We start from the raw sequence: 12678 nt of genomic DNA on the forward strand, positions 1-12678 counted from the left end.
CTTCAGGTAAGGCACCTCCTAACCTGGCTCAAGGAGTACCACCGCTGCTGGCCAGTCAGTACATCATGGGTCCTGGTGGCCTCCTTCCTGCTTACCCGGTTAGTGTATGGCTGATCTGCTCTCAGATGGAGGAAGCAAAAAAATAAAAATAAAAAAATAAATATATCACACATATATATATACACACACTTTTATTGTGATGTTTATCTTTGTTGAAGTGTTCAAGTATTCTTGTCTGCATCACATTGATGGTATTGATCTGTGTCTTATCTTTCTGTATTTTCTCATCCCTAAAGCCAATCTATGGATATGAAGATCTACAAATGATGCAGTCCCGCCTGCCCATGGTAACAATTTCATAGTCAACTGTTTGTCACAACACTTAACTCTTGTCAATGCTCCTTTTTCGTCTATTAAAAGTTTGCCCAAAAATAAACTCTAGTCAGTAGGGCTGCATTTGGGGAATATATATATATATATATGTATATATTTTAATGTTCCTGGTTTACTGTGCTTGTTTGTTGAGCTGTGCAATTTGGCCAACAATTTATTATATATCAATATGACTAAAATAGTTATTTTTATGATTATTAGTAGTAGTTGTAGTATTAGTAAGTAAAAAATATTAAATTATGGTTAATAAATTTTGAATGCGTGCCCAATTTTTTACTTTTGAATTAATCTGTTTAGGCTCATAATTTGCACGTATCAGGGAGCCGCTATCTATATGCAGGGTTTTGAAATCGCTTTTGAATGTGTACACTTTTGCTTTTGAATTTGCAATGACGCGTACTCTGTGTACAGGGAGCAGCGGTACTGACATTTTACGATATTTTTTTAAGATATTTTTAAGATATTTGTCAATGACGCTCAGGATTGGTTTATAATTGTAGTGTCCGTTGTCCTAACTAAATGGATTTTATTTGTGTATAAAAAAAAAAGAAAAGAAAAGCAAAACAGTGCCGAGGTGGCCTAGTAATATAATCGGTGTACAGCCGAACATTGTGTAACACCGACTACCACAGCAAACCTACTCATGACCCCTTTAAGTAAAATTATAAAATGACTGAATGGTGGCAATTTGACTTGTTCTTTAAGATTTTTATTTCTCATAGATTGTTTTCTCGATTGTAGGATTATTATGGCATGACTTTCCCTGGTACAGCGCTAGCTGGCAGAGATGGAGGATTAGCAAGCAATCCTTACTCGGGTAAGCAGCCATTGTCTTTGTTTTACTCTTTTTACGGATAGGACTACGAGTTGTTGCATTCCAGTACTTGGTAAGTCTAAAAGACTTTTCTGTCTCTTGCTCATACAGGTGAACCTACCAAATTTGGCCGCAGTGACTCAAACTCCCCAGCCCCTGCCACCAGTCTCTCATCTGTGCCACCCTCACAGTCTCAACAGAGTGCTGTTCCCCCTCAAAATCAAGGACCGCAGAACCCAGGTCAAGCCCAGCAGGGTCAGACCCAGGCCTTCCTCAACCCCCCTCTGCCTCCAGGTTATGGCTACACCAGCTTGCCCTACTACCCTGGGATGCCGGGAGTGCCCAGTGCCTTCCAGTACGGCCCCACTGTCTTCATGCCCCCAGCGTCCACAAAGCAACATAGTATGGGCCCCTCCAGCCAGTATCAGCACCAGGCTGGATACAGCCAGCACACATATGGTCCAGGTAACTGTTACAGGCTACTTAATTGTCATTTTAACCCTGTAAAGCCTGGCACTTGAAATAAGAAAAATCTCATTTTTGAAATAAAAAATTATTGAACCTTATGACAAAATGTAAAAAATTTCCCTGTTGAGTATCATATTTGATACACATCAGGCTTTTGTGGTACATGTAGTATGATATAGAAGTAGGGCTGTCACGATTTCTCAATTAAATTCGAGTACACGATTTAAAAATGAATCCTAAATTGCTATTTACCCGTGTCGATTAACTGGCAAAATACTGGAAGCAGCGCATTCCATGGAGAAGAATCCATAAAACGCATTATTAGAGCGTTTAAGGCTGTGCGACGTATTAAAGGCTGTGATTCAATTAAATAAATATATGCGCTGCAGGTTTCAAAGTGAACTCGGTCTCTGCATGTGCTGTTTGGGTTTTTAGTGAAGTGCATTTGGGAAATGCATGATGCGCTTTGCGTTTCATAGCGAATTGTTGCACTGCTTATTTACATGCTTTGAGCATGTCTCAGCAGCTCAGTTAACAAACTCCATCTCCTGCATATGGTGAGTTTGTCTTGCTTATAACTAGGGATGGGCGATATATCGCATGCGATTGTCACGCACATTTTGTCAGTAAATCCGGTTCCCTGATTACCGCTAAATCGCCATCACCTGCTTTCAAATGGAGCGGCATTTAATAGACAGAGCTGTAGTTCACTGACAAGCTACGCAATATCACGTTCATTATCGCTGATTAATCGCCTTCGATAACGAACGCGATATTGCGTAGCTTGTCATTGAACTACGGCTCTATTAAATGGCGCTCCATTTGAAAGCGGGTGATGGCGATTTAGTGGTAATATAACCGGCTTTACTGACGAAATGCGCGTGACAGTCCCATGCGATATATCGCCCAGCCTTACTTATAACTTTCATCTGGGAACGCAACGTGCAGCATTTCAATAGATTTATAACGAAAGTCATTTATAAACCTGTGTCAACCCAGGAGAATAAATCAATGTTTCTAAGCTCTGAACCATGTCCAAGCGTGTTTGACAAGTGTGATCACTCCGTTCTGTGCCCAGGCGCGGTTCGTTTAGCCAGCCCTGGCCCTCTTGGAAGAGGTGGGCAAGAGCGCGGTTCGCATGCAGTGTGATCGCTAACCATGCCTGAGCACAGAACAGTTACTACTTTTGTGTGCGCTACTGTCATTACGATGGCAAACATCTTTATTACTACTCTGGTAGTACACTTATCAATCCATGCAATTAATTTGAGTGTATTTGGGTTTATAGCGGGTATAGATCTCAACTTATTGATGAACAGGAATTGTAGTTTGCAAATAAAGCTGCAAATTCCTCCATTAACGTCAGTTGCTGTAATCCTCTGATACGTGCAAGTGAAAATCCCTGCGTGGCATAAAAGATAAATGTATTAAGCAGTATCTTAGTGAAAGTGCATTTCTTCCTGTTTTCTTCCATTAAAAAAGTTGCATGGTATATGACGTAAGCGTGCTCTGGCCCGGAACGTTAAGGGCAATGTGAGTGTGGGCTAGCGGGGGAGAGGGGAGGGGGGTCAAACGCGCTCGGGCTCAGTTCAAGGCAACCGTGCCTAGTGTGAGTACACCCTAAATATGTAAATTGCTGTTAATCGTGACTTCAAAATAAAAGTTTAAACCCTTGCTCTGAGTTTGCATGTTTTGATGTCCACATGTTCGTTCAAGAAATTGCAGTGGCTGTAGCGTTTCTATTGGCAAAATATTAAAGATTAAGTGGACATTTGAATTAAATGTTGATCGGCAAATATTGAACAAGGATTTGATCATGCTGTAAAGTGTAACAATCACCAGGCCGTTGGTGCTCTGCAGGCATTTGTTGTAACATAATGTACACCAGTTCATTGTTTATAATTATGTATATTACATTGTGTATTTTATTAGTGTTGTTCAATAAAACCATGTGATTACTTGCTTTTGATACTATATTTTAACATATTATTGCTGCCTCAATGTCATATATGTATTTAAAGTCATTTTAAAGGCTGTTGTCCATTTTAGGTCTATTTTTATTACCACCAAATTTCTTTTTATCAGATTACTCGATTAATCATTACAATAATCGACCGACAATCAGCAAAATAATCGTTAGTGACAGCCCTATATAAGGATATGGAGTTTATACTGAAGGAGGGGAAAAACAATTTTATTCAGAGGCCTCAAACTGAGCATGAATACGCAATTTGGTGCAGTTGCTGATATTTAGATGACCTATAAGTAAGAGAGCTTACTTTTTGACAATTTAAACTTATTCTGATAACTATATATAGTAGACTATTGCATAAAATGCATACAAGTATTAGTTGTCACACTGTATCTCTCCAAAATATGTCTTAGTAAAATATTTAAATGCTTAGATTTATGATCAAATCTCTAGTTATTGTGAGGGGCAAATACATACAATTCAGTGCAATACAATGATGATTGATAGATGTACACATAAACATTCCTCTATCAATTTTGATTTTTTTTTTTTTTTTTTTAGAAAAATCATGTTAAAATGTATGTATTATCAAGTAAAGTTGCCTCAGTCTAGTAAGAGTTCATCTTGAAATATTGCTAACAATATAAAAGTTGTTCTTATGTTTAGTTTATAAAAATCATTAAAGATTTCAGAGCAAAAAGACACGCGTACCACGACCTGAAGGTGAACATTTTTACAATTACACTAAAAGGCCTTTTACTTGCTAAAACCCCCCAAAAAGTAGTGCTTTTGAGAGTCCAAATGTTAATCTTTGGCTGGAAAATGCACTACTTGTTTTGAAATCTCTTATTTTCTCCTAAGCTTTTGATGAGTTGTCCCAGGCTCATGCTGGAGGAGATTATGGGAAAGGAGGATATGGAGGAAGCTCCCAGGCCAAAGGTGTCGGCAACAGCGCGGGAAAAGGTAGATCTTGCTCTCACAATATATGCACAGATGTAGTTTGTTCTATGGCTGCAACTAACGGTTATTTTGATAATAAATTATTTCTTTTAATTGGATGAGAAAATCCAAAAATTATTGAAAAATAATTAATTAAAAAGCATGACAGATAAATAAATAAAATCTTATCTATGTTGGTCAGCGGTTCCCAATTCCAGTCCTCACACCTCCCCGCTCTGCGCAGTTTGTATGTATCTCATCTAACGCTCATCAGAAGAGGGCTCCGTGAACTCTGGTGCATTCCTATTGACAGGGTCCCTACTAAGTGTCTCTGTGAGGGTTGGTTTGATGCCATAATATACTTCCGTAAATAAATATAATACAAATTACCATACTTTCATTTAATATACATGTGTATAACACATCCATATAAATATTAATTATAATTTTCACTCTAATCTGTCCAATTCAGAAGACCTAAACTGAATGATAAATGTTTGTTGCGATGTTTAATATGAAGATAAATTGTAATTTGGCAATGTCCTTTTATCTCTTTAACCCTTAATCATGATGGTTGACATGTCAACTGTTGCATTTCAAGCACTTTACACCTGCAAAAAGCCGCGTACAAACATGCATGCTTTAGATTGGAATCTCCCTTAAAATGATGAAATACCTTATAAGTCCACTTCGTATTTCACTTATGATGAGGGCTGAAGCGACGCGTCGACGTAATCGATTTACGTTGATTATAAGTCGATTTGCTTGGTAAGGTTCGATGCATCACATCGTTTACACTCATCCCTGTCGTTTCACACAAAACAATGTACTAGAGGCGATGCTAATGGCTAGTTTTTTTTTTTCTTTTACGAGCGAGTGATGACAACTGTATTCATATAACTGAACACCAGCACAAGTGCACATTTTCAGGACTTGCGTTCTCGACAAACCTGCACTGAATGATGGAGCCGCACTGGACAACTAGTTGTGTATAACGTGAGAGGCACACTGAATGGCTGGCTCAAACAAACTCTGAAGTCATTGTTGGTTCTGATTGGTTAAAATATATGATGGATAAAGTGGCACCTCAATTTATGACACATTTATTTAATGCGCTGTGAATTACAATTAAACTGGTGTTATGGACATTGCCATCTTTGATAGTGTTGCTATGGTTACCTTAATGCAGTCATGACTTCAGCTGTTTGTTCATGATATATATTCAAGCAGATACTTGAAACTGCTGAATGAAGAAAACACTTTTTTATATTGTACAATAATTGTACAACAGCATTTTTCAATGTTAGTACATAAAGACACCTAATACAAAATGGGAGCAAAAAATATATAGATTAATCGATCATCAAAATAATTGTTTGCTAAAGCCCTACTTGCAGTAGTACGCAATAGTAACTGCAGAGCCGCAGCGCTGGTGAATAAAAAAGGCGCAAAAAAACCCTGCATGTTTACATTGAAAAGCAGTTAAAAGCAGCGGAACTTACACTAAACAGTTTCGACAGAGCTTTATGATTGGACCAAAGCAAATTTACATCACATTCTGACCTTGTACATGCTCATACCAGTAATCTTCATTCGTTGATCACACACAGCCTCATTCCGGTAATGTTACAACTTATACTGGTAAATTGGTGATTTACTGGTATTTTTAAGTGGTCCTTTATTTACACATGATCTGTTAATTTATCAATAAAGTTTGTATGTGTGAAAGGGGCTAATGATACAACTGTAAATTGGAAGTTATGCGCTGAGAAAAGCGCCTCTCAGACATTGTTGATTTTCATTATTGATTTTGATTATTTCTTGTAGTCTTAGTTGATTTAATAGAATATAGAGTGCTGCATGAATGAGTTCTAAAACATGGAAATGAACATTTTTGCACTTTCAGTTCCATCATCCCGAAGTTGAAATTTTTTGATTAAATGCTTGAAATAAGTTCTGTGGTTAACACAAGCTCACAAGATATTTCATGTTTTATTCAACAACATAAGATACATCAGCAATACCCACTTGTAATGGTAAATGGTAATGCAGAGGCTTTATTGTCAAGGACAGTAAACGTCATCACACCATGCAGTAAGATATATCGCACCTATTAAATCTGTTCAAACTCAAGCTTTCCAAATTTTCTATTTGAAATGAATATTGAAAGATGTCAGAAGTGTAGTGGTGATGACACTGATGTGATCGTGATGTAGTTTTAAACTGAATTAACTTTAGCTTTTTACTCTTGGCGATTGTATTTAAGCTTAAAATTACAAATATTTTGTTAATTTGTGAAGATTATCAACAAAACCTGAAAGAATCATTAACTTTTGTTGGTCACAGAGTTTATTTCCTGCAATAATCCATAAGACAATATAATAGCCCTATTGACTTTGTGTACCAGAGTGAATCAAAGTTCCGGGTTGGCCTAGAAGAAAAATCACTGCAGCACTCTATAAATCTTACTAAACAGACTGTAACAACGAGACAGAGCTTGCAGATGTATTGAATAAATGGTCCTATATGATGATGATGATGATGATGATTTCATTCACTTATTTCAAACCTTTTTTTAGCACCAGGACTGTCTGGATCTGCGAGTTCAGAGCTCACTGGAACAGTCTACAGCAAGACTCAGGTGAAGTTCACATTTTTGCTTGGAAAAACAACTGAAGGAGCCATATTTATACATTTAAAAAAAAAAAAAAAAAAAAAAACTGTTTTGTTTGATATACTTATGTTAGTCAAGGCTTCTTGCACCAAAACAGTCATAATAAACTAGTGTGACAAACCAGTGTGTCTGATTACAATAAGTTAAAATATAACAAATAGTAGTTTGCAACATTCAGCATAATAGACTGTTTATGTAAAACTAAAACAACTTGAAGATGCTCTGGAAGCCTCGCACATTCAAGGTAAAATTAGACACATCCGATAAAAATAGTGGATTAGACTGTCTTTTGGTAATGTTGTATCTTTAAGACTTCTGTCTATAAATGACCTTGCTTATGATTGGCTGACTACTTCGCATGTGAGGTTCATAACACATGGTCGCTTTCATGTGCACATAATTGTAATGTCAACCAAAGTCAATTAAAGTTGCAGTAAGTGATTTCTGAGAAAAGCGGAGACAAATTTGTGAATATTTGTTCCATGTCTGTTCTGTGTATGCTGAAAAAGTGTTTTCTACATAGTCCTGGCTATGTAAATAAGAGAAAATGGGACCGATCCACAGAGCGCCAAAACATTATTGATTATATTGGATTTCTGATTGGGTGGTCATGGTCAGTAAGTTGAGGGTTAATATTTATTAAATAACAAGAGACACACACACTTGTGGCATTACAATCACATTGAAAGTTCATCGTAACTGCCTTTTTTAATTTAACACCTTTTTAATTTAACACCTTTTTCAAAAACTCAAACTGTCTTTGGCAGCCCTCATTTTTAAAGAAAATATATTAAAGTATCCTTATATTAATCATTAATAATTATTTTAATATTTTACATGAATAACTTTTAACATTTTAATCTTAATGAACATTTTAAAATTAAATATTGTAATATTTATTATATATAAAACCTAATGAGTCCTTTCAAGGCCATTAATCTGTTTTCTCTGACCCCTCTAGACATTTGACAAGCAGGGTTTCCCTACAGCGGCCGGCCCTGCGTTCAGCCTGCCCTCAGCTCTGGGAGGAACCGGCCCACTGAACCCCGCAGGTGCCCCCGGATATGCCCCTGCACCCTTCCTTCATATACTGCCTCATCAGCAGCCCCCCTCACAGTTACTGCACCACCACATGGCTCAAGACACACAGGTACATCACATGTAAACGTATTCTTATCATTTTATCATATCATTTTTAGATATGTTGCTTTCAGTTAAAACGGCTCAAACATGCATTTTACGACCTGCTTACACCTGGTAAGGTTGATCAGATCACAAGTAGATGATGGAGACACAAACCGAACGTGGTGAATGCATGTTAGAAATCAGGAATGGTGAAAGAACATTGTGCTTGGTAACCAAACCAAATTTGGGTCTTCAGCTGACAAAAGTTTAAATCCCGTCTGGCTAGCGCACATCCCATAATGTTTACTCATTATGTCAGTAGGCTTTTTTTTTTGTTGTTGTTGTTGCTGTTTGAAGGCATTGGACCACAAGAGCAAGCCTCTGGAACAGTGTTAATTTTGACAGCAAATTTTGATTTAGTTTTAGTCATAGTCTTTTGACTAAAATGCTATTTAGTTTGTCATATTTTAGTCATCGGAAATTGTTTTAGTTTTAGTCTAGTTTTAGTCGACTAAATCTACAGTAGATTTAGTCAACTAAAATCTAATTTAGTTAAATTGTAATGCATTAAGCATTTCTCTAACACACAGATCCAATACACTGATATAGGTACATCTGATATTCCCCAAACTGTTTGTTCACCCAACTGTACTTTGCTCGCCAAAGCGGACAGTTTTTGACCGTTCAAGTGCAAAAACACACGAAAGAGCAAAATTCAGTACTTTTCAGGGATTGACACACTTATCATTGAGGTACTATTATAGTTTTCGTATAAAAAAATTGTATTAGATTTGATTTTTAGTTTTTCTGCTTTCATTGTAATTTTAGTTAAAAGTTTTAGTAATTTGTGTTTGTCTTTTAGTTTTTGCTTTTAATGTCTATACGTTTTTATTTGTTTATTTTAATACCTCAAGTTAAGCTAAAGCTTAGAAATTATGAAATAAGTTTACATTTTTATATATTTATTTATTTCAGTTAATGTTCATTTCAAGTAATGAAGATTTCTTTGGTTTTAGGTTTAGTTAACTATAATAACCCTTATACTTGTAAAATATATTGAATAATGTCAAATAATGTTCTTAGTCTTTCCTTCCTGTGACAGAAGATACAGTAGTTTACTATGAATTAAATAGAAATTAAATTAAATACAATTCATTGTTTAAACAAAATTACAATAATGACCAGGAAAAATATAATTATAAACCATCCCGAAATACACTATGACTCTTATTCTGAAATATCTGCAGTCTGCACTGTAGCAGGCTACTCATGAGGGAGATAAAATATGCATTTTTACAGCCGTCTAAAACATTCTACCATATAAACATTATGTAGTAAACATTGTCATAATTCATCAACATTAGCTTAGGTAATCGCATGGCATAAATATGAGCTATTCATTAATTGCGAAGCGGTTTGAAGTGCTGCTGGGCGAGCCTGTAGAGCGCGCAACAGCGCTGCTTTTTCCCATGGTTAGATCAGCATGTTACACTTCAAATGTGCGCATCTTCTACACAGGACAGCAGTTCTGACTGGATATCTTCCCAAATCGTCCATCTCTTTCATTTTCGTCTCGTTTTTATTCGTTGATGAAAATTTGAGTAGATTTTAGTCATAGTTTTAGTCATTCAAAACGCATTTTTATTTAGTCATCATCTCGTTTTCGTCCGTGAAAATGTTGTTGACAAATTATTCGTCAACGAAATTAACACTGCTCTGGAAGTGGGTGAGAGTAGACAACCTTAAAACATTTTAGACCCCGTTTACACCTGTATTTAGCATCGTCCACTTGTGATCCGATCAGCCAAAACACATTTTAATACCAGGTGTGAACAGGGCCTTAGTCTGGGACTAGGCTTAAGCCTTGTCTGTGAAACCGGGGGATAAACTATTAATCAGATGACAGAAGGCATCTTAGAAGATTGTGTGCAGGTTTTTCAGTAAAGCTTTGATCATGTTCATCATTTAGAGGCCCTAGAAATGTGCATATCAAATATGATATATATAACTAACTGTCAATGTTGATGTCTTCTGCAGGGGCAACGCAGTCAGTCCAACAGCATGCAGAAGAGTCAGGGCAAGTCCAACTACAGCAGCTCTCCTTACTGGGCCAACTGAATGCTCCGTTTATGCCGTTACTGATCTGAAACGCCCAAATCTGTGTGTCCGCACTGTCCTGACTCTAACATGAAATGCACACTCGCACAAAACACACACACGCTGTATCAGTTCTCCCCCACCCCCCTCCTCCAAAGTTCTCCTCTGCTTTTTTTTCCATTTTTGTTTTTTCCTTCTCTGAATTAGGTTTTTCCATGTAAGATATTTATGTAAGTATTTATATATACTGTAAATGTTAAGAAGCTGAACATGAGATGTGGTCGCTCCATTTTATTTTTTTGAAGGACTTTTGTTTTGTTTACTTTTTAAAAACTGCAGAGATGTAGCAAAAAATTAAAAGGAAAAGCATTGAGGAAAACTTCAGAGAGACATTGCGATGAGAACTAGAGCACTGATGGCGGAGGAGGGTGAACTGTGGGGGTTTCATCCATTCAGACATCTCGAAGGGCTTCGCAGACATCAAGAGCGCACCACTCGAGTCCTTTCCTCTAGGGATTGTTCTCCCATACAATGGTTCTGAGATTGATTTCTGTCGCCCGACAGAAAGGAAAAACAGCCCATACATTTTATATTTTACTCTTGTTGCCCTCTGAATAAAGGTTCTGAGCTATTCACCTGTGGTGTCTTTTTTTATGCATCTGGGATGCATCTAAATCTTTTTACATTTAGAGATGAATCGATACTAAATTTCTCTACCTATAGACAGTTATTCAGAGTGATATCTGCCGAGAACGATACCGATAGTTTAGGGGTTCTGCATTTTTATACCTTCTTTTAAATTAATCATTATATTTTAAAAGAAATGCAAATAAAAATTTTATTCTCTCCATTTCATCAACTTGTTTCAGAGGAAATGGTATCAAACACATTACTCAAATTATTATCAACACTAAATTCTCAAGATTAATATTAACTTTCTGAAAGTTATTAATTCATATAATTACTATTAATATTGAACATCAAACTGGTTTCTTAGCATTTTCTTTACACAAAGTAGAAATTCAGTGCATTTTCCTGCCCTTTTTTGATTGACCGCATATATTGGCTCTGACTATCGGGTGTTTTTAAAATATCAGCCAATAGCCGATGAGTGTGAATTTGCTTACATAATACCGATTATTGGCTGATATATATTGGTGCATCTCCATTTACATTGTTTGTTTGTTTGTTTGTTTGTTTTTTTTAAACTAAAACTACTAAAATTTGTTAATTTTAACAAAATGAACATTGTTTAAATTAGAAAACAATAACATGAAATATACTGCTTGATTGCAAGTTTGAATTTGGCTGATTTTCTCAATATCTGCTATATAACTTTGTAGTTACAAATATTAAAATAATTAACACTTTATTTTAGTGTCATTGTTACATACGTTACATGTAGTTACTTTTGTAATTATAAATTATGCATAATTACATGCAACTAACCCTAAACCAAACCCTAATCCTAAACCTATAGTAAGTACATGTAGTTAATTATTAATCAGTACTTGTGTGTATAATTAGTGTAAAAAAGACACCTTTAAATAAAATGTAACCAAATAATTTTAGCCAGTTCTTCAGTAATAAACGTTACATTTTTTTCCCATTACTTCCTGAAGAATCGCTTTGTTCATGTTCTAGTGAAATAACTGGTTAATCCTAGTGGTTAACCAGTAATAACTGGTTAGTCACTAGACTCTTTGAAAATTATTTCACTTGTTTTTAATGTAATTTTGAATATATTTGACTCAGATATATGACTATCACCGTTTTAAAGAAGGTGTAAATTCTATTTCTGTAATTCTCTACAGAATCTAGTATTTTCTGAGGGTAAAAGACATCTAAAGTCAGGTCACCTTTATTTATGTAGAGCTTTATCAAAAACAGATTAGCTTTTCAGTGATAAACAGCAAAATAATGATTCAATTATGCAAACAGTTCAATTCTGCTGTAAATCAGCTATAAAAAGACAATCTAAACAGTTATTATTCATCTGAAATCAGTTTTGATTCAATTCCGTTCAATAACTGTAAAGTACATCAACTATGGAATGAAATCAATTAATCTATAAAGCAGCTCTGCAGAAAACAGTGATGTCATCATCCAGCTCAGTTCAGCTCTCATCCAATAGTATCAGTGCATTCAAGTCAATAATATTGCTGAATATTAAGTGTCCCCAACTAAGTAAGCCAA

The 12678-nt window shown here is 35.9% G+C and overlaps 1 protein-coding gene across 7 annotated transcripts in view; it reads left to right on the forward strand.

The window, feature by feature from the left end:
* ubap2b (ubiquitin associated protein 2b) overlaps positions 1-11117 on the forward strand; it is a 30819-nt gene extending 19702 nt beyond the window's left edge. For 6 of the 7 annotated variants that reach the window (XM_048209185.1, XM_048209189.1, XM_048209190.1 and 3 more), the window contains exons 20-27: positions 7-98; positions 297-347; positions 1135-1210; positions 1319-1672; positions 4509-4610; positions 7166-7227; positions 8222-8410; positions 10423-11117. In XM_048209185.1, the coding sequence (XP_048065142.1) occupies positions 7-98; positions 297-347; positions 1135-1210; positions 1319-1672; positions 4509-4610; positions 7166-7227; positions 8222-8410; positions 10423-10503 (1007 nt within the window). In that variant the 3' untranslated portion in view covers positions 10504-11117. The remainder of the gene's footprint in view (positions 1-6; positions 99-296; positions 348-1134; positions 1211-1318; positions 1673-4508; positions 4611-7165; positions 7228-8221; positions 8411-10422) is intronic. The other variant, XM_048209191.1, reaches the window with a different exon arrangement.
* Positions 11118-12678: the final 1561 nt, after the last annotated feature.

The sequence above is a fragment of the Megalobrama amblycephala genome, linkage group LG12, assembly GCF_018812025.1.
Source record: "Megalobrama amblycephala isolate DHTTF-2021 linkage group LG12, ASM1881202v1, whole genome shotgun sequence".
Lineage (NCBI taxonomy): Eukaryota > Metazoa > Chordata > Actinopteri > Cypriniformes > Xenocyprididae > Megalobrama > Megalobrama amblycephala.